This window comes from Chionomys nivalis, chromosome 23 (genome assembly GCF_950005125.1).
Source record: "Chionomys nivalis chromosome 23, mChiNiv1.1, whole genome shotgun sequence".
NCBI lineage: Eukaryota > Metazoa > Chordata > Mammalia > Rodentia > Cricetidae > Chionomys > Chionomys nivalis.
Window position 1 is genome coordinate 20,867,627 of NC_080108.1, and position 23,024 is coordinate 20,890,650.

At 39.0% G+C, this 23,024-nt stretch overlaps 1 protein-coding gene across 3 annotated transcripts in view; it reads left to right on the plus strand.

Annotated features, from left to right (window-relative positions):
* Positions 1 to 23,024, plus strand: part of Mctp2 (multiple C2 and transmembrane domain containing 2) — a 222,116-nt gene that overhangs the window by 138,431 nt on the left and 60,661 nt on the right. For all 3 annotated transcript variants that reach the window (XM_057756094.1, XM_057756093.1, XM_057756096.1), the window contains 3 exons: positions 10,528 to 10,629; positions 11,870 to 11,944; positions 13,773 to 13,892. In XM_057756094.1, the coding sequence (XP_057612077.1) occupies positions 10,528 to 10,629; positions 11,870 to 11,944; positions 13,773 to 13,892 (297 nt within the window). The remainder of the gene's footprint in view (positions 1 to 10,527; positions 10,630 to 11,869; positions 11,945 to 13,772; positions 13,893 to 23,024) is intronic.

Genomic DNA, 23,024 nt, shown 5'->3' on the forward strand with positions numbered 1-23,024 from the left:
AAAGTATGGATGTAAATAACCTGCCTGTCACATAATGGATGGCTGTAAGAGTTCAAATCAGGATGAATTATCACTCAGATTATAAGAAACACGGCCCTTTGTGTGGAAGATCTCACATTTTACACTGGAGAGAAAATATTTTTTAAATTTCAAGATTAGAATAAAAAAGGATATCTTCTACCCAACTTGAAATAAAATATATCATGGATTATGGCTCCAACTTAGTGGAAATTTGATGTTCCATCATTACCGGTACTGAGTAATGAAACAGAATAAACATAGAAGCTCCAAACACAGACAAAATAAAAACAATGCTACATGGTTTCATGGAGCTTCAATTCTGTAAGTCTGTCCACAGTGAGGTGAGCGTCCTGCATGCTACTTTAAAGCAGAAAAGTTCTGAGCAGGAACATCTGTAATTTTATTTTCATCTACCAGCTGATTACCAGATAACTTTTAAATATAGTAAATTTGTAATTCTCAACATTAGACAATAAAAAATCTGTGTATTATGTGTCTATGCATGCATAAATCTGGAAACTGTTGTCTTCCAGTACCCACTGATCATGGGCAGATAATGTTGACTTGGTTTGGGATACCTCAGCAGAGTCCAAAATGGCAAAAATTACACTATGGTCACAGTACCAAAGTCTCCTTTTTATATGCTATCAAAGAAGAAAGAAAGAACTATCAAACTACCTGGATCCAAAAGAAAAAAATCTGAATTAGTCAGTGCACATTCCACGACTGCAGTTAGATGATTCTTAAAACTCGCAACAACATTACCTAAACCTGTGCACAAGGGCCAAAAGTATAATTGTAATATGATTGGTTTAGTAACTAAATATAAAGGTTGAAAATCAATTAACCCACTCAACAAAGATAAATAAGACTAAGAAGATTAGAAGGGAATTGATAAAGAAAAACAACTCCCTCACAGTAGGTTGAGCAGTGTAGCACAGCAGCAGAACGCTGGCCAGGTGTGTGCAAAGCCGTGTTATCTACCATCGTGGAGGCTAAAGGAAGTAAAACACAAAATGAGAGGGAGGATGTGCAGACAGTGGTGCAGTGGCTATGATACATCCACGTACTAGCGTACACCCCCCCGATACTAGTGAAATTGATAAACCATTTACAGTGTAAAAGAAAGGAATTATAGTGAGAATGGGAAACAATAAACGAGATGCAACTGTGAATACAAGCACCTCTTCTCAGTTAAGGAACCAGACAGTAGGGCTGGCTCTGGAAGCAGATGTGAGAGGACCTGAGTGCTATGAAGATGCTTGCTCTCTCTGAAGGAACTATAAGACCGTTCTGCACTTGGAATAATGCTTGTACTGAAAGGGCAAAGGAAATCATCTTTAGAAGTATAATTAGAGGAATTTGGATATCACACAGTGAATCTGCCATGCAGTGAAATTTATTAGTCATGGAAAGTTTAGAAAAGTTTTCAAATGATTCTAAACTTTTTTTTCTGTGCATTTTCTTCTTTTGTCATGAAGAAAATAACCTATCAAGGAGATCAGTAGTGTTGATAGTGTTTACATGCATTAATAATATAAAAACTGAAAAATGTATTAAATTCTTCCTCGTGACTAGAAGAAGTCATAACAAGAAAAAAATAAGGAAAAGAAAATAATATGCTTCCTGTGTATCAGAAAGGTTTGACACATTAGGAAGCATACCATGTAATTGATAGAAATGATGTATTAAAGGTGGAATGTTCTACAGCCATATCAGCAGGCGTGGAAGGGGTACTGGAGAAAATTCTACTCCCATTCCTGATTATGGACCAAGTAGTCCAATAATTTGGCAACCATCTTAGTTATATTTCTGTTACTGTGACCAAAATGTAGGACTTAGACAAAGAAAGTAAAAAATAGTTATTTTTGGCTACTGATTCAGAGGTTTCAGCCCATGGTCACTTGGTCCCGTGCACTCTTAAACAAAAGAGTATGCCAGTAGCAGTGTGTGGTGCCAGAGCTTCTTCACCATGTCTCACTATGGAGTGGAAGGGGAGGAAGGGAGGAAGAGACAAATGGGATGGAAAAGGAGGAGGTTACAGTCAGAGGAAAGACGTACCCTATTGTCTACTTCTACCAGTTAGATTGAGAATCTTGCAAGATAGCTCAGTCAGCTTGCTGGGAAACAAGTGCTTTACGTCATGAGCCTTTAGTAGGAATGCTCCATATCTAAACCATAGCAGCATGGAAGGATACTTCCTTACCACGAGTCCCAGTGTCTGCCCAAAGCCTCAGAACCATGACAGTAATACCGCAATATCCCTTCTACGCCTTCACCTCCAAAATGAAAGTAGTATTATGGCCTTCTCTAGCCAACTGCTTAGAGAATTAAACAGGCTGAAGTTTATGAATCAATGAGTGAAAACATAAATCTTCTATATCAGGATACAGCCAGTCCAAAATTATATGGAAAAATATTATGTACATATTAACTAAAAAAATCACATTAATTGCTATCACATTATTTCAGATATCTGTAAACATAGTTAAGCAATAGAACATAAAAGATCAGTAAGATACATATTAAGAAAGTGATATCGATAGTGTATTAATTAGAAAATTAAAAACAAAGACTACAGCATAAAACAAAGAAAATAGTATGTCTAAGATCTATATGAAGATATTCTAGAACTAAGTGAAGGATTTGTTAGAGCACTAATTAGAGATCATTTAGCATTAAATAAATCTGAAATATGAAGTCACTATGTAAATGATAAGAGACTTGATAAGTTGGTCTGGGAAAATCAGCTGTTTAGGAAGTTAGGGTAAAACATCCCTCTAAGCACACTAGTAATTTCAAGAAGAATAAAACACTAAATACTTAAAAGAATGCAAATTCTTTTCGTTTCCTCTTGGTTTCTGTCAGAACTAGTCGATAAGACCTTATTGCTGAAGACCGCACATGTTTTACATGTAAAATGATCAAGTAGTAACTGAGCTGGTAAGCTCTCTCCCAGTTCCTGAGGTTTCATGGTCTAGAAAGCACTATGCAGCCTGATGAGGACCAATGATGTTACACAGCTGTAACACTAGGGACTAGAACCCCAATGTGTCGAGCAAGAGGTGCCCACTGTTGCAGGAGTGCCTTGATTGTTACAGTGGTAACCAACAATGTTCTGATTGTACTTAAGGCCCATTTCATAATTCACTGTCTCCTAGCTGGGGGTGAACTTATTACTGCTTATCAGAATCGACATGATATCAAGATGCTTTCTAAATATGTTTATAACCTCAGGAAAATGCTACTTCTGCTCCTAATAATATTTACCCCTCTTTGCAATGAAATATGATGAATGTGGAGAGGCTGGTTGTTTGGGGTTCTGAGAATAAATGGTGGCTGGGTATACAGGCCTAAACAGGTCATTTGTGCCACCTCCATTGAAGCTGAGCGAACACTATAAAAAGGGAGCGGGAAGAACATAAGAGCCAGAGGACAGGAAGAAGGGCAGTGAAATACCATCTTCTAGATGTGACGTAGACAATGTGGTCACAATCTTACAGCAGCTGTGCTGACCTGCATTGGGCCTGCACATGCCCACTAGATCTGTCAATAGTCAGTTAAGGATCTGGGAGGGGCCCATGTATTCCTACCCCTTCACGCTTAACTATTGGATACCAGTGGCTTCTGAGAAGGGCTATGGTTGTGTTCAGGACAAGCCTACCACGCTTCAATGAGATTTCAAAACCTGTGGTCAAACATGTGATGCTTACGAGACCCATTGAGTCTCAAAACCCAAACCAAACCACTTTCATATGTGCAGTAGGGGCTTGGTGTGAGAGTGGAGGGAAAGGAGGAGGCTAAAGTCAGACAGAAAAAGGGTAGGATAATCAGAATACACTCTATACATTGATCTAATTAACGAATTCAGTAAAAGCTGTCAAGAAGCTGATTATGTTAAAGGGATGTCTTGAAGATACAAGTGGAAAAGCAGCAGTAAGAGAGAAAAATTCCTAAGATCCTCAAATCTCAGTCTATGTAGCCTAAACACCAGTTACCATGGTAAACTGAAAGACGAAAGATGGAATGGTTCCGAAACCAAAACAACAGTGAAAATGGAAGTATAGCCTATAAGCAAATGTTTGTGGCCAGCATGTATTTTCTTTAATTATTGAATCTAAGTCAAGTCAACCTGGCAGAAAAGTTAACCAAAAAGAGAAACCTATGATAACCCAGAAATGGTCTCTCTAGTTATGTTCAGTAGTTAAGAATAGAGAACAAATTGGCAAATCAGGGAATGAACCACTGGCTTCTCATGGAACTTGGCTGAGGTTTTGCAAGTTTCTTAACTTCTCTGTCTTCAATTCCTTATTGTTGATATGAAGCTAATTCCTCCATGTATGTTGTGAGGATGTGCGAACTGGTGAATATGAATCAGTGCCCGCGCACGCCAACTGTCATGTTCCTTTACCTTATTTTAGCAATTTAAATGATCCTGTTAATATAAGCATCTGGATGAACAAATCTGGTTAAGAGTTTTCATTATCAAATGGGAGGAAGGGATGCCTTGGAATAATGCTGGAAAGAGTGACTCGGATAAAAATGGCTTAGAATGTCATGTACACCCATCTTGTATATGTATAGTCTGGGTATCTATTTTAAAACAGCATCTGGGGCTCACAGGGATGAAGTAGTTATATATAGTCAGTCACACAGGCACAATAACAGAAATGGGAACGAAGTATATCTGTCTGCTTTCACAAAGTAGTCTCATTTGTTTACAAAAAGCTCCTATGTACCAGAGACCTGCTTATTTGTGGAGAAAGACAACCTTCTTCACTGGGAACGCAAATCACTTAAGGATTTCAGGAACCCAACCTGGCAAGGCTTGTTTCGGCCCTCGAATCACCCACCTCCTGTGACTCAGCGATTATACCAAGGAGCTGTAGGTTGAGAAATGAATGGATGATCCACACATCTTTCTGCCAACATTTATCATAGTCTAAAACTGCTGGAGACCGGTGGACATAAAGAACTATTAACACACAACTCATCAGATGTAATTTAAAAGAACATACTTTACACCAGGGTTGATGGTACAGGCCTGTAATCTCAGCTACTCGGGAGGCTAAGGCAGGAGAATGGCAACATTCAAACCCTTCTTGGGCTATAGGATGCACTTAGTACCAACCTAAGCAACCTAGGAAGACTCTGCTTCAAAATGTTAAAGAAGAAAGAGCTGGGGGGCGGGTATAGGACAGTGGAAGAGCACTAGTCCAGGATATCTACGAACCTGCTATTACCAATATATTAGCACACATATCTATGCATATGTATATATGCATAATTCTGCGCATGCAAATTAAATCAGATGGAGATAGATGATATTAAACATATGCCATCTATTTAATAATTCCTATGTACTCCCCACTGTGACTGACTGCTGATGTATTTCACCTCAGAGATAAGTAGCATTATTATTTACATCTTAAGAATTAAGAAACAAGAGCAGAGGAGCTAGGTAATTTAAATGAAGTTATCCAGCCAGCCAGAAGCAAAGGCAGAATTATCAACTCAGTTCATTCACCTCTAGGGTCTGCCTCAGACATTGCCTGCCCTATTGTGATTTTTTTTTTAATTTAGAGTTTATTATAAAGAAATCTTAAATAAGAAAAATAACATAACATACAGAAATTATCCAGAAACATGGAGCATAAAAATGCATTTGAGAGTGTAGATGCAAAGTCCAAGGTAAACCTCAGAATGGGTGTTTAACTGTTTAGAAACTCCTTGAGATGATAGAACTGACAGCAATAAGAGTCTACATTACAAATTACAGATGCATCTGTCCAAAATTATTAATGTTGTATTCTTCTTGTAAAATTTTTTGTGTTCCCATAACTTTTAGAATCCTCTGTAAAGTGTGTATGGAAATAGGTTGTATTTTAGGAACAGCGGTTGTGAGAAACCCGAAGAGTATCGGGCTTCATGGCATTTCTTGATTTCGGTTTTGGGTTTGCTTCTGGTACAAGACTTGACTGCCTTGGGGAGGAGATGTAAGATATGGTGACTTGGGCCTAGGCAGGGGTGCTGGGCTCCTTCAGTTCCTGGGTAGCTGATGTCTATGCAGGGATAGGCAGGCATTAACCTCTCCTGCTGTTTGAAGCTCACGTCACTGGACCCTGGCCTGGTGCTGAGCTGCATGAAGAATGTGAAGTGCTATCAGATAAAGTGGGTCAATTGTCCTCTTGCCAAGTCACGTGTCTCACGTGCCTCTCTTCATCATATTTTATTGGCAAGTTATTTAGCTTGTGCCTCAACTGGGCTCAGCTGCTGTACAATGCTGTAGCCATATTTTTTTTTTCCTGTCATGTGGAGTGGAGAATAGTATTTGATACAGGAAGCTAGTCTTCATCCAAATGTTCTCCCCTTTTTAGTTTGAAGGTCAAGCAGTGATGGAATCGATACTACTTTTTACTTGGGATTTTGATCTTAAATGCATGGCTTTCCTCTTTAAGCTCTCCCGTGGTTTTATTCCTTCATATTGATCCTGATTAACTTTGGTAACATAGTACATCAGAGAGTTTTATGGTGAATCACAATAGAGATAATTCTTGTTTGGGAAAAATGCGATTGGGATTTTTTTATTTTCTGTGTGTTCTCGTGTGCTCCAGAACATCACCTTCAGTTCATGTTTTTAAAAACAAGGAGTAGAATATTCCTCTGACTCAAAAGTTTTATTCACCAACTTTTAAAAAGCTTTTTACGTTTTCAGTGCTTAAAAATAAGCAGAAGTAATGCTCTTTTATGCAGAATAATGTTAGTTTTGGAATTATTGTGGTTTATATTAGAATTTTTATTTTCTTAACATGGTAATTTTAAAGTTTAATTTGTTTGCAAATTTACGTGCACGCACACACACACACACACACTTCACAAATATATAAAACCTTTACACCATTTCTTCCATCCTCTGCACAACTCTGTCTCTCGTATTCATTTCTGCTCCTTTTGATTGTGGCCCACCAGGATTAACCAGCCCCCTCTGAGTGACTGTGGCTTTGGAGCTATTGTTTGGAGTCTTCGAGCAGTGAACTTCTCTCCCAGAGTCCCTGCGTGGCCACCATTGAGAGGGGAGGCAGACCCTGGATATCCTCTGTTCCTTACTGTGGTTACAGGCCACTCTCACACTTTTTCTTTGATCCCAAATCTCAAATTATTATTTAGCAACAGACTTCCTGGTGCTTTTAAAATCGTTGGATAATTATCAAAGACTTACCTTTACCACACTCCAGATGGATGATTTATATTTCATACTGAACTGAAAAATAATCTAACGTAGATAGAAATGACCATTTTTAAATCATGGTGGTTACTTTTGATAATTATGGAAGTAGGTTCCTTATACATGAAAAGTACTGTTTCTAATTGTGAAAGGTATTTTTTCTAGTTATAATAAGTACTGTTTTAAACTATGGAGGAATTCCTAATAATTCCAGAAGATACTGTTCCTAATTATGAAAGAGGCTATTCATACTTATGGAAACACTATTTCCAATATGCAATATATGTGTGTGTGTGTGTGTGTTATACTGCCACATGAAGATGCCTTAAATTATGGTATACTATTGTCCTTGGTGCAAATAATGTTGAGCACAAAAATTATGTGATAAATCAGTTTCAAGATTTTAATCATACGGAACTTAAGTTCAATATATTATCTGGTATTTTCATCCAAGAACCTCAGTTTGATAGAAACTCTGTCCTCCCAGAGGATAGCACTAAAGACTGTCCAACATGGGGGCCTGCCTGCCTTCGTCATGAATTAAAACCTCTTGCTTCTTTCTGGCTGGGTCGATGGGAGCGTCACACTTTTAACTTAACTTTCAGCTATCTCATAACTAGACACAAAAATTCACACAGATTCTCACCTCTAAATATTCTTTTGACTGTATTTTAATTTTGCAATTAACTAAAATTGTTAAGATCCGTTAAAAACAATATTCTGAATTTTCACTATAAAACACTATAACTTAAGGCTATACTCATTTATAGCCTTAAATGTGCAATAAACATGCAGTATTTGTGTCACACCATCATGTAGGAGTTGGACAGATGCAAACAACAGTTCAGACTGACTTTTTATCCTGCATCCAAGTGTTGACAGTTCAGTTACATGGTAGTACTGGAAAGATTTTCCAGAATGTTCTCTTCTGTTTTCAGTATCTACTGTGATACCACATGCTCAAAACATTGTAGCTCATTTTTATTTTCAATATTATATAGAGGTAACAAATAATCATATGTCAAATAATATCACCAAATCATATTAATACCTATAACATAAAGTTATATACTTCATATAGTCTTAACAATAAAAACTTAAATCCTTTATTTAAGACTAATTTTTATGACTCTAAAGTTTCAACGGTAAAAATGAAGGGAGATATGCATCAAATTCCTACTTAATCTGTGGTCCAGGAATGGAATTGTGATATTTATATATATTTTAAAGGAATTGGTTGTTTACTTTTGTAATCTTCAAGCTTTTGAAATTTGTATGTTTTATATTAATCTGCTATTAAAGTAGTAAACATGACTATATTTCATTGTATCTGACTTTGATGATACCTTTAATGTTCCTATGTGGATTCTGAGTTTTGCTGACACAATGCTGGGGACATTGAGTAACAGGAAATGATCATTTACCGAATTTAAAAAAAGAGAGAACCTCCCTCTTCTAATGAAATATTTTTATATGGCTACTTTTTGTTCTTCTGCTGACCTTCCCTCATCTTTAAGAAACCATGGAAATTTTAAGATAACATTACAAAAACTGAAGACCGAAACCAAACGAAGTTGGAAGCACTTCAGCTTGGCAAGTTGACATGCTGTTTTTGTATTTATGTCTTTCAACTTTAACACCGACAATTTATTGAGTGAGACTCTACGCCAGAGCGGAAGCAGCAAATCCTGTTTGGACGCTGTTGAGGAAGGAAGCTGGGACTTTATGGGACACCCCCTTCCTGTCAGCCGCTGACCAGGAAAACCATCTTTCTGTATGAAAGCTATTCAATCTGAGAGGTGGGGCGCTTTGGGAAGGAAGATGACCTCTCCCTTGTAAAGTGGAAATGCTGTTTCCCCGCCGTGACTTACTCAACTCATTTCCACCAGTGTTTATAAGAACACTTGTGTGAATGACTGCCGTGACAGCAATAGTCATTTAAAATATGGCTCAGATTCCCGGCCTTCCAATTTTCCAAGTTCTTTGAATCATCAGGCGTTGCAGTCACAAGGAGAATGCTTGATAAGCCTAGGTTGTGCTGAGGCTCTTTAGAGTGGAGCATGTTTCCTAAATTCCAGAAGTTTCATCACCATCCACCATGGCTGTGTAGGACAAGCAGGGCAGCTGCTCTCAATGTCAAGACAGAACAAGGAATTCTGTAGCTAGCATGCTTTCAAGGGAGCCCAGGGCTTTCTGAAATGCAGAGGGAGGCTGGTGCTTGCTAAGATGGGAGGTTCCTGTTTGCTGGGAACTGCAGGCAGGTAGCATAGGGAGAGGAAGTGCCCTGAAGTCTGGCACGGAAGTCACAGGGTCTTGGTCCTGTCAAAGACATGGATGTGTAGGCATGTTGTATATCTTAAATGATTTGGGATCTTGATTACAAATTCAGCTAGGTTTTGATTTATTTAATATTAATTTGGGGGGCACCAGTAAACCACTGATAGCTTCATAATAAAAATTAGTTCCTTTATTCATTTTCTTATGGTTATTTAATCATTTTAGTAATAATTTTATAACTAAATTAAGACTGCTAAAGAAAAGAGAGCTCTCCATTTTCTTCCTACGTTAGCACCTTGTATTACTACATTGATTTGCCAGCATTAAAACATCACCAATAGTTGTATGTTATAAATAAGTAAACTTGGTCTCAATTGGATTTCATCTAGTTTTTCAATAACCTCCATCAAATATATATTTTTCTTTCCCAGGGCCCAGTTCATGGCACCATATACTTCTAACCATCATATAGCCCTAGTCTGTTCGGAGTCATAACAGTTTCCTATTCTGTCACCACTTTTTTTTCCCCGTGATCTTGACAATTTTTAGGACTATTGGCCAGAAATTATGGAGAGTGTTCATCGTATCTGAGGATGTGGAAAATGTAAACTTTAGAATTTGGGAACAAAAAAAAACCTTCCTGTCACCATGTCATAATCTGTGCCACACACACCACGTTGAGCCAGTGGTCGTTACTTTACCTTGCTGTCAATTACAATGTCACTCTAGAATTAAAAGTTGACTCGTCTTTCATTTATTCCCTACTTAATATTTGTTTCATCTGGAATCATATAGTGGTAAAATGAGATCAATATAAAAACTGTTAGTAAATTACCCAATCATACTAATACATACAAAATGAGTTGTAAAATACATTTTTATAGAGGGCAAAAAAAAATAAATAAATACATTCTCAACTTAGTCAAAGTTAGTTTTGATTTTTTTCCATTTAAAACATGAGGAACATTGGCACTAATATGTACTTTGTCTTTTCTTCCTAACAGATTAGAGATGGACAACCAAACTGTTACGTGTTGAAGAATAAAGATTTGGAACAGGCTTTTAAAGGGCTTATTTACTTAGAGATGGACATCATATATAATCCAGTAAGTGCCCTCAGGATGTGCTCCATACCCCAGCTTTTCAATATGGAAAACAGATGATGTTCAGGCTGTGTAGTCTCAGATTAATGTCAAATGTTTCAGAATTGAAGCTGGAGAATGGTGGTGTTGTGTTTTATACCTTAGCCATAAAATTCATGTTGAATGCTCCAGGTTTCAAATAGTTGAGCCACAGGATTAGTGAGGCCTAAATGTCAAGGAAAAAAAAAATTAAAAATAAAGGAAAGAGTAGTCTTTGTATATCTCTATATACATACATACTTTGTATGTCTATATATTATCTACTGATCATTCAAAATTATCACACATTATACATACATATAGTCCATTCTATAAACATATATTTTATGTTTTATTTATAACCCACATGCAATATATAGCATATCTGTCTAATCTGTGATATATAAGTGTGTGGGCTCTAAAACAATGACTGTCATAGATTTTTATATCTCCCTAGTCTCAAATTCTCAGTAATGCTGACACTGAAAGATGGCCGTCAACATAAGAGTGTGTTCTGCTATCCCTTCCTTTTCCACCCAGATAAACCGTCTGTGAAGTTTGCAGGAGAGGTGACCCAATCTACTGCTTTCTTCTGAGAAGCACTTGCGTATGGATTATATTGGAGATTATGTTATTCAGTCAAGACATGAGTGCAGTCATAGGTGGAAAATATGTTGGTTAAGGGATACAGTGACGGTAGATTTGTGTTTCAGTTTTTGAAGTTTTCCCTCACTTTGTTGCTTTGAATGAGTCAGTAAATTCCCCTGGGGCACAGTTTCCCCCCTGTAAACGAGCTAACATGGCCCATTTACTTGCTTTTTCAGGTCACTGGAAGTAATGAGATTGTCTGTTGGAAATGTTATTTTTATGGACTGGGAACTGTCATTCCTGTTTTAGGTGCAATTGCTGAAAGTTGAGTCCAAAATGAGAGGAGAATTTTTTTGTCATTTAGATTAGCATGAAAATTTATGAAGCTCGGTGTCTGTCCCGGTTTTCAAATACTTCTGTGGATTTCTCCAAATGGTGACCAAACTGTCCCAGGTCCAGCCTGACTTTCCCAGGGATTTTATGACCCTGAGACCTTGGTTAAGCAAGACAGGACCCACCAGTTTTTGGTCCCTACCCATGGCCTGTGCATTAAAAGGTCTCATTCTCTGTGATCTTCTCAGCTACCTGGGAAGAGAATGGAGTCCCTCTGAATGCTGTAATGGCCATGTTTTTCCAGGTCAAAGCAAGTATCAGGACCTTCGCTCCAAGAGAGAAGCGCTTTGTGGAAGACAGCCGCAAGCTGTCCAAAAAGGTAGGTGGCATCCACAACTGGCTTGGAGTCCATTCAGCACCCAGGATCCAAGTATTTCTGGTTGTGGCTGGATTCTTTCACTTTGCTCCTCTCCCAGGCCTTATTCACCTGGACTCCTCGTCTCCTCGTTTCTTTCTCTTGTCTTCTCTCTCAAAATGGGGCTTCAGCCAGGTCAAGGAGGAGAGGCTTAAAACATATCCCTGGGAGGAGAGAGGGGGTGTGCGCCCTGCAGCGTGCCAAGCGGTTCTCTGAGCCTGAGTGTGGAGCCCAGCTAACCTAAATTTCCTTTACTTGCTTCAGTTTGGTTTCTCCTTTCATGGCTAAAGGCAAGGGCTCCCTGTTTGTTCAGTGGATGAAGGAATTTCCCAAGGGACTGGGGAAGCTTCTAGCCTCAGGTTCACCCATTTGCTCCCTGTGTCTAAATTTAGGCAGTGTGGGCATTTCACCCCATACTGAATTAGCTATCTCTCTTTTTGCCCACCACACTGAATTCCTTTCTTATCAGTTCAACAAAAGGTAAAGATCTAGGATGGGGGGCGGGAGGGGGAGGGAGGAACTTCATATTCAAAAAGAAAACTCATGACCTTTGCATTTCTTTCTTCGGTGTCCCTCCCTGTCCTCTTTAGATAGAGTCCGGGATTTCAGGCAGGACCCATTGTTCCTCTTCAGTTGTGTAACAAAGAACAAAGTGTCCCCCTTTAAAAGTGTTTATTACTTCCACAGCTTCCTCTGGGGTGAGCAGCTGTGCAGGACACAAAGCAGTTAAATATAAAGCAATCTTATCTTCCTTTTGTTTCCCATGAACTTCTGCCCCCCCCAACCCCAGCCCCCGCCCCACACTGAGGAAGGGACTTAGCAGTGTTCTGGTGGGAAGTAACTGGATGTTTTGTTTTGGTGCCATAGCATTGAGCGCAATAATCATTGTGTGTAATCCGAGTAAAGGTCTTCATTATTATTATTTTTTGTCTTTTGCTCTGTTTACTTGAAAGTTAAAACCTCAGTGGAGGTAGGCAGGAACGACAGCTTTGCAAGCAAATCAAAATACTGTGCCTCCCGCTGGGAGAAAAGAGATTTCCTTAACAAAATAACTTGGCCACTGGGGTGGCTTTGGCCTTGAGAGTAGAGGGGAAATCTGGGGCTAAATTCCCTAGGTGGGTCAGGACCCTCCTCAAATCCTGCACACTGCTGGGCTACCCTCAATGGTCATAAAGTTCAAGTTCTTACTTATGAAACAGATACTTAAAACCAAGTCTGGAATTCTCACAACCACCTGTAAGGTTAAACACAATGGCAGTCCTTTGGGGGAGAAAGGTCGAGAAGTGTCCTGACGACTGTCCAGCTGGGAAAGGGAAGGATGGGTGACCAAAAGGTCACCTTTTAGTCTAACTAAGCTGTAATACTACTCCAGTTGCAGCCGTACTAAATTCCATCTTGACACTCATTTAAATTCTGACTCAATATTGCTCTTTGTTGCTATGTCTCTATACTTCTCTCACTCCTTGCCACGCTGTGTACACACACATACGTGTGCTCTCCCACGCCATGCACGCGCATGCACTAAGCACTCGCGTCCTCCAAATGCCTGGTTGCTGCAGCTCTCCTCTACCTGGCTTCGTACTGAACACTATTCAAACAAGCTAGTTTTCATTAAAATGAGTCTTAGCACAGATCGGAACTTCTTGTTCCCGATGGATGACAATAGTTTTAGGAGTACGAGGACTTTATACTTTTTAAATGGGCACTGTGCATAATACAATTTAAACAGCCAGGGCAGCTGGTCTATGTAAGTCTAATTGACCTCTCTGTTTTCCATTTTTTTAAAACCCAGATCTTATCAAGAGATGCAGACAGGGTGAAAAGACTCACGATGGCAGTATGGAATACCATACAGTTCTTCAAAAGCTGCTTCCAGTGGGAGTCCACGCTGAGAAGTACAATAGCGTTTGTGGTAAGATTTTTTTCTTTGTAATGTTCACATTATTTGTTATTTATTTGTATCCGTTCATCTCTCTAAACTATATTATAACACAGGTGATTAGCCTTTTGAAGATGTACCTGGATAAAAGGAACCCATAAAAATTCTTTAAATTCTTCAAATACTGTTCCTGTGTCATTTCTTTCTCAGCTCAAAAGAGCCAGTGTCTGTAGTTCTGTGACGTTATGGCGGCATATTTGTATAGTCTTTACATGGTCTATAAAAAGTGGCGGCTGGCAAGTAATATGACTAAAATATAACTAAATGGCTCTATTTTAGTTTTTTCAGTAAACCATTCACAAAATTCAATATTGAAAATGTGTATCCACATCAAGTTTGGATACAATTGATCTCTGCGAATTAAAATGGGACTCGATACCATAATTGAGAAATACTCATCTATATGAGATACATTACTTTTCTCAGAACATTGGCCCATTCTCATGAGCATAATAGTATCATAGAGTCAGGGAGCTTTAAGAAATTGTCACACCTCCTGCGTCTGTTACCGAGAGTCCATGGTCTTTGAAGAACATCACGGTTGCCAGCATAGCCTCTCCTGGCATCTCTGGGGCATTCTCTCTCATTTATAAAGAACTGGTCCTTAATCAACTTGAAAATATCAGCTATGGAAAAGATACCTAGATTGCTAATGCCTTACATGTGTTTTATACCTGGTATGAATGCGAATTTCTATATGTTCTACCTAGTTAAGAGATTGAAATAGACTATGTAATGGTCCAAGGCAAATTGGGTTCTTCTGTTTTCTGTTGACAGAAAATCCTCCATGTTTTCATCTGTCTTGAAAGCTCAGCTTTAATTTATATGATGTATATATCACATAAATAAATTCATGAGAACAAACTGATAGAGAAGTAAAATATAAATGTAGCTGTTATATATGTGTGTGTTTAAATATGAACCTAAGATATTAGTGCTTCATTGTGATCTCCAAGTTTTTTCCACATTTTTTTATATAATCAATATGTCACCTCCCAAAGAGAATTTTTCTTTGCCAATGGTAGCATTTTGATTGGTTTATTTTCATTTTTTATCATTTCAGGTCATCTATGTCTTTGTTATTGGCCTGGCATTTACTTAGCCTTCTCTGGTTCTTACACCTTCCTTAGCTGCTGTCTTCATAGGTTGCTTTTGTAACTCCCCAGCTCCACTTCCTATCCAGATTCCCTTTCAAAACTTTCCATGGACTGTTGTGTACAATTATGGGCCTCAGAGGAAAGTGATCACAATTGGTGGCTGTTTCCAGCCAGCGCTCTGGCCAGCCGCATGAAAGGTAGAGGATTTCCCCTTTTTTTTTTCAGTTGATTTCTGGCCCAGAGACTTTAGAAAAACAGATTTGTTGCCCTGGATTTGGTAAGGGGATGACAGAAATGATTAATGGGCTGCCGGCCTGATCTAAAGAAAGATTAAAACAAATGAATGGAAACAGGTTGCTCAGTAAAAAGTACTTCTGCACAGGAAGGGAGTCTTGCCAGTGGGCCTCTCATCCACTGCCTTTGCCTTGGGTGAGCCCTCTCTGCTGGGCACCACCCAGGAGAAGATCCAGTACCCAGGTGTCAAAAACCGCAGTAATGTTCCCTTGTACCGAGGATCCCCTTCCCAGATAGATGAACAACAGTGCTGTCCTGTCCTCCCTGGTTTTACTGAAGCCCCATGTTCAAGGATACATGCCCTATGAGACCGTGGCAGGCCCTACTGTTTGTCTGAGTGGCATATTTCCTTCCAAACATCACTGGGAAAACATCAGATTTACTCACATATCCTATGGAGTCAACTCGCTGTGCCCAGGCATTCCAGTTCCCAGATCCGACCAGTTACAACTCAAATAATTTTTCAAAATTACATCTGCAATAAACAAGTACGGATGTTTCTCTTGTCTTTATTCATTCAGAATAGTAGCATAGCTATCAACATTTCATTTGCATTTTGTTTTAGTTTATAAGCAATCTAGAAATATTGTATAAGATATGCGTATGTTACAGTCCAGGTGATGGCATTGGACATAAGGTACTTGAGCTTCTGTGGGGTTGGGTGTCTGGGGGGTGGGAATCTTAGCACCAGAACACCAAGTATAATGAGGGATTATTGTATACATAAACTGTATCACTTATCCTGAGTATAGTGCATTGAAATGCCTTCACATCCAAAAGCTTATATCATATGTAATGAATAATGCCTAGCCCATGGTGGATCTCATAGATATCCAGATACTAAGGGGCAGATAGTTCCTGCCCCATAGCTGATGAAATAGAATTTTATTAAACCCTTTCTGTTACTATATACCACTATTATGATTATCCTTGTATAGTTTCTGCTCTTTAAAATACAGGAATATATTGAAATATACTTAAAGGACAGAATGAAGGGCATGTGTGTATCTGTTTGTGTGTGTGTGTGTGTGTGTGTGTGTGCATTTTACCCCCTCTTCTGTTGTTGTTTAAATTACATCATGAGCAGTCACGCTCTTCTGGGGAGACATGTTTTGTTCATAGAGTATTCTGTGGACTTAGTTGCCCATAGAGTTCTGCTGAAGCTACACACAAAGGGACTCCACTGGGCATGTTGCTGTACCCTTGAGTATATGGAATTCTGTCATAGATTGTCTATCAGCTATCAGAAAGTTAGCACCTCAGCTAAACTGAGCCAGAAAGATGCAAGGTTAAGAAAAGGCAGCTCAGCATTCTCTCTGTCTGGCTCTCCTTGCAAGGATGCCCTGTGTATCACCACTGGTACTCACCAATAGTTCTCCCGGGGTCTAGTTAGGGCAGGGTGCTGCTGCTTTTTATCATCCACCTGGTACTTCCCTCATGGTCCACCTGCTGTCTTGGGTGTTACAGAGGAGAGCAGCCTTGTGGGGGTCTGAAGCAAAGGTTTAATCTGAGAATTTATTCAAGAGCCAGATTGTATTGGAAGGTCCATATCTTCTATTGGAAATGAGGATGTGAGATAACATTTGTGTATTGAAGGGCTGAATAGAACGATTTTGGTCAAACTATTTGTGATAGGACTTTCCTGTTCCTGCGGGAGTAAGAATCAATGCTAGCACACTACATACTCAGGGAGAAAGGAAAATACTTTTTCCTTCAGTTCGTGCGAAAAATAGTCTACTAACTTTTCATTCTTTCCTGATTCGTGCTGTGTGAAAATGGCTGTGCATTGTTAAATTCGTCATTGCAAAAATTCAAATCAAATTCAAATCGATTTGAGAAGGGAGAACATGTGAAGAGTAGTTGGAAGGACATCAGAGATGTTTAAGGCAAGAAAGAGGAGGGATCACTTTATTTTAATTTAAAATATATTTGATATAAATATTTAATTAAAATACAGTCTAAAAATTAACAAATACAAAAACATATACTAAAACATGATTTATAAATGTTAAATTTTTATTTTATGGGAAACAGTCAAAACATACAAAATCATGTTTTTCACCTCAATGTGTTTAGTTAGGCAGAATCTTTCCAAGAAAATTCTTATTCTGTCTTTAAGATTTTCTTCCTTTTATGAACGTTTGCTAAATATTTTGGTGCATTGTTCTCTCTGAATTTAATTATAATTTGATTATAATTTAGCTTTATTCATGCTAAATTATATAATTTCCCTCTTCAGAAGTTATGTTGTTGACTTTTCCAATTGAAGGTCGATATAAGTGCTAAGTTATTGACAGACAGCAAATGCACCTGGAGTAAGGACTTCTGTCTGCATACTGCTCTATGAGTTGATTTGTAAATTTGGTATTTATCCATGTACACATGGCTATACTCACACAGACCTTGACCTCTGGGGATACTAAGATCAGATTCTAGCTTTCCTGACTGGATGTAGCCATCCCAAGTCATGCTCAAATGTGAATTCCGTGAGTTCCCACAAAAGCCTGCAGATGTAGCTGGGCCCACTTTTTCCCAGGTGAAAAATATGAGCCCATGCAGTAGAACGCTGATGCTCAAGTGGTTTTAGGAGGTAAAGTGGAGGCTGACTCTCAGATCATCTGACTTTAGCAGGGACCTGCTTTATTCCAGGGCTTCTCCTTGCCATTGATCTTTATGAGTCAAGGCCACTATTGTCTTCGGGTTTATATTCTGTCTCTTGTAGAAAGCATACAGATTATCAGAGAAATGCCGGGACACTATATGCATGAAGGGAGATGCCTCTTCCTAGGCACTGAGAGAACGATACCCACCTGGGTGGGATTAGTTCTCCATTGGTCCCTTTGTTCTGAGCGATGAGGCTAAAATTAAACAGGCTAGGCATGCTTGTGATACCCTGGGAAACAGTTCCAGCCTCAGGGATCATGTGACCTGCATCCACTTTGGAATCCATCTATGTAATCTCGGAGGCACTCATTTTTATTAATCCCTGGTTGGAATGTTGGCTTCCTCTACTGTGGAAGGATAATCTTGGATGATTCAAAAGTGTTTGCAGAGAAAGCATAAACAGAGGCTGAGTAAAACTAATGGGTCGTGACAGGAGCTTCTCCTTTTTGAGTTTTCTTTAAGATTTCAAGTTGTTAAAGAGATGGCACAGACAGTTATTGTAGACAGTAACAAAGGCCTTCAGGTTGTCTTACAGAACCAGTAAATAAGTCGGCATTTCTGGTTTAATCCCCTTAATGGCTTTATGGTAGCATAGCATTTGATAGTGGGTTAACTCACAAAAATACTTTTGCCTTTTGATATTATATAGTATACCATAGAATCAATTATAAATATGTGATTTTGGTTTTTTTTGTATAGATTTATGTATCATTTCAGGACTGTGTTAAACGATGTGATGTTATATTATTGCATAAATACATTTCCCATGTGATAAGGTAGCATTTGTTAAGAGATGGCCTCATCCCAAGGTTTCTTTAAATAGCAAAGCTCCCATGATGCCTTTAAAGCAGCGTTGCCTTTATGGAATTGTGTTGCTCCACCAATCTTTCAGACAGACACCTACTACCCTGAGAGAGGCTCGTGTGCAGGGCATTGATGGATTCCTTATTTTATTAAGTTTTTCCTTAGGCATTTGCTGTTAAGAAGTAATCTAAATCTGCCATATATCAGTGGCCATCTTCATAAAGTGATGACTTTAACATCTGTGACTTTTTCCCTAAACTTTTTGAGTGTAAGAAAAACGAAGAATTCTTCTTGAGTTGATATGCCTTGTAATAGGACATATAATTTAAGGTATCAATCAACCCCTCAAATAAGGTTCGACATCTAACTCTCCATTTCTTAGTCATAGACGGTATTTAACATTTACAGACTCCTTTGCAGGTTGAAATCCTAGTGTATTAGGAAATAGAAAATATTTTTACTTTGAACTTAAACACAACAGTATTGATGGAGTCAGTCTGTCTAACATATAGCAGGTATATGTGTAAAGCACAGAGAGACACACATGAGAGAAAGAAAGAGAGAGACAAAGAGAGAGAGAGAACACACACACACACACACACACACACACACACACACACATATATATATATATATATATATATATATATATATATATATATATGTAGAGAGAGAGAGAGAGAGTTCTCTCTGCCAGATCAGTTTAGCAAAGCCTTCAGGTGACTATAAGTTATTTTATGCACTGCTACAAGAAAACACCCTGACAGAAAGGGAATGAAGGTTTCCATTGGCTCTAATTTGGATAACACTACTGTCCGTCAAACTAGGGAAGCCATGATGCTGAGGGCTGAAAGAGGCAGCTGGCCACATGACTGCCACACCTGACTCTCGGGAACCAGGAAGGCATGGAAGCTGGCACTTAGCTCACTTCTCTTTCGTTCAAACAAGGACTACTTACTGCCCACTAGCAGTCAAGTAGTGACACCAATGGTCAAGGTGACTCTTATCAACTCAGTGAACTCAGTGTGCAACTTCACTTCACAGAAATACCCAAAAATGTGTCTCCATGGTCATTCTAATTTTTTTTCTGAACTTCTTAAATGGTGCCATGCAAGTGGTTTTTGGGCGATTTGGATATTGGTTCATGATATCTAAAATGCTTAGCTTTTTTTCTAAGCTCAATCACTAGCTTATTCGTAATCAGCTGTACCTATATTTTATTATTATTTTGGTGGCTGTCTCCATATCTACTGGTGGCCACCACTGTTCATGTCATGTTGTCAGTGCCTGTGCAGTTGGAGTTTAAAGATGAGCAATATTTTTATAAGAGAAAACAAAAATAAACACAAGGTTTGAACCATTTTATATGAAGGGGAGAATTTCTTAAGACATCTTAACAGTACATACATATACATGCACACAATATGCATATAAAAGTTACAGTTCTTGATATATCATTTATTTTAATACTAATATAATGATTGCTCACATTTTTTGCATGGAAGACACTACCCATGCTTCCAAAAACATTTTAAAGATTTTCTTCTCTGACACTTTTAAAAGAAGAACAATTCATCATTGCACATCATGATTGTAATTTTTACAACATAATTGTACCTTATATTGACAACCTCTCAGGCATTAACTAATTATGCCATTTAATAAAATTATAGTAATTGCATTTTAAAAATTATCTAAGGAAGATGTAAAAGGACACTGTTAACTATTTTAGCATATTTTCGCGTTTATGTTTTCAAACTTATAATTGAATTGTGCTGGCAGACAGACTGAGTCACTTGGTAGCTTAGAGGATTCTGAGTTTGACTTATAACACACCAGGTCTTTATTATCCTAAGTCTAGAGCAGTACACACTGTCAGGCTCACACAGCCATGCTAGAAAGCCAAGGAATGATAAGCTCTGTCTCTGTGGTTTTTATACTAGCCTCGACATCAGAACTCTGCCATTACTGTTACCTGTTCCCATCGTCCTCTTGGGCTGAACTTTGGGCAACTGTTTTTTCTCTTTGCACTTGAACACAGCATCAGATGTATGTACAAGGACAAGAGGTGTATGGGCAACACACACACACACACACACACACACACATCATTCTCTGAGCTTTATCCTAGAAACCTTGCATCTTTCGGATTCCAATGAGCTCAACTTACTTCAGCCTAATCTCCAGGAGGACCCTATTGTGAGCTTGAATGTGGTTCTCATGTTAGAACCTTACGTTTTAGCCAAAGATAAGATTCTAACAGCCGTGTGACTCTTTTGTATAGCAAATGGTTGGCTTCTTTCTTTACTGCCATTCCTCTTTCTATTATACTTCCTTCCCATTACTGCTGGTGGTACAGCGTGTTTATGATAGTTACATATGGAGAGGCAAAAATGAACTTCTCATACTACATAGCTGTTGGTCTATCAAATTTCCTCCCGTTTTTCTTTTTCTTCCTGTGTCTCATATTTCTCACCCCATGTACTCTTTCCTCTCTTACCTCCCTGCTTCTTACTCCTCCTCATCCCTGTGTTTCTTACCTTCCATTCCTACTGGTGTGATAGAATACTCTTTGACATAAGCAGCAGATGGAAGAAAGGGTTCATATTAACTCATAGTTCAAGGGTACAGGTCATCCTGATACAGGAGTCAAGGTGCCAGGAGCTTAAAGCAATTGGTCACGTCATATCCACAGTCAAGAAAGAGTCAGCAGTGAATTCCTGTGCTCAGTTCACTTTCTCTCTTTTATTTGGATCAGCATCCCACCAAGAGAATGATGCTACCCCAATCTCAATTAATGCAGTTAATATACCCCCCCCCCCGAGGTGTGTTCTGAGATCCATAGCACTAAGGAGATTCTAGATTCAGGCTGACCACCTGAAACATCACAATTTACCTTTTTGCTTGTATTCTTTCACCTTCCTTTCTCATAATTGAAAACAAAAGATAATGCCTTGAATATGAAAATATTTGATGAAAAAAATCTCTTTGAAAACCAATTTTAATAATAAGCATGGAACATTTTTTATGACATAAGCGAGAAGTACTGGCAGGAGTTGCGAGTACTAATGGGTACTGATGTCGTTCTAACAAAAGTCTTATTAAGAGTATGCCATTGTGAAGTGGATTTTGTGAGGTAAAAATACCAATATTCATGTTATATGCTGTAAGGAATGTTCAAGAACCAACTAGTTCCAGGGACTCATTAATGCGCCAATGACCTCCAAATCCCAAAGCATGGACTGTCACCCTCAAGGCTTTGAGAGCTGTCTTCACACTTGCCTCCCTCAAGTGCTTCACATCAAAAGCAGGACACACACTCTGTGCCTGTTTGCTGTATTGAGGAATTTTACAGAATGACTCTATGGATTATTATGGTATGGCATACCATGCTTCGAATGGCACAGGTCTAGTCTTAGATTCTTACTGCTGATGAGTGTGCGTGGTACACAGTAGTCATATAAACATTGCTTCCTGGAAGAATGCCAGGATCACTGGAAACCATCTGTTCCTTTTATTCCGGTCCCTCCTCTGATGTACTACCCGGTAGCTTCTCTTGTGCGGAAAACCCGAGACTATCTGACAACTCTATTGTCGTCTTGTCTCCTATGCGTTTTTCTCACTCTGCCTGTCCAGGGGAGTGTTAATGAGCAGAAAATGGCCAAAAGGCAGCCAGCAACAGGAGGGCTGGGTGAGATCTCCAATGGGAACCTATGGTCCTTGAGTCTTGGAGCATTTATTTTATTATTATTATTTTTAAGAGCAGAGTGCTTTTTCTCCTCTCCATCTGTTTCTGTAACGTGACACCTGGATGTGCAAACATTTGGAGTGATGCAAAAATGGAAAAGAATATCTAGAAATAGAGAGAGGGAAGGGCCGTGTGGAATCAGCCACAGCCTTCCCCCCCCCCCCCCCCCCGCATAGGCTTTGACCTGTTGAAGAACCATGCTCCGTGCTTATATTTCTGGCTAATTTGATATTGCCTTTTTGTTGCAGTCTGAGCTTTGTTATTTGTTTCTAAGCTGTCATTTTTATTAGTCTCTCTGGCTGATCTTTTGGGGCTCCGCATCAGGTGGCGTGTGCTCTCATTGTCTGGCCGGGCGCTGCGAACGGAAGGCCTTTTATTGCTGTGTGATGTGGGCGTGCTTGCCTGGGTAGCCTGTAATTAGACCCACCACAGGTGACAGTTACAAGAGGGCCCAGTAATCATTCGAGCTGCCTGATCTGATGTTTATGGAGAGCAACC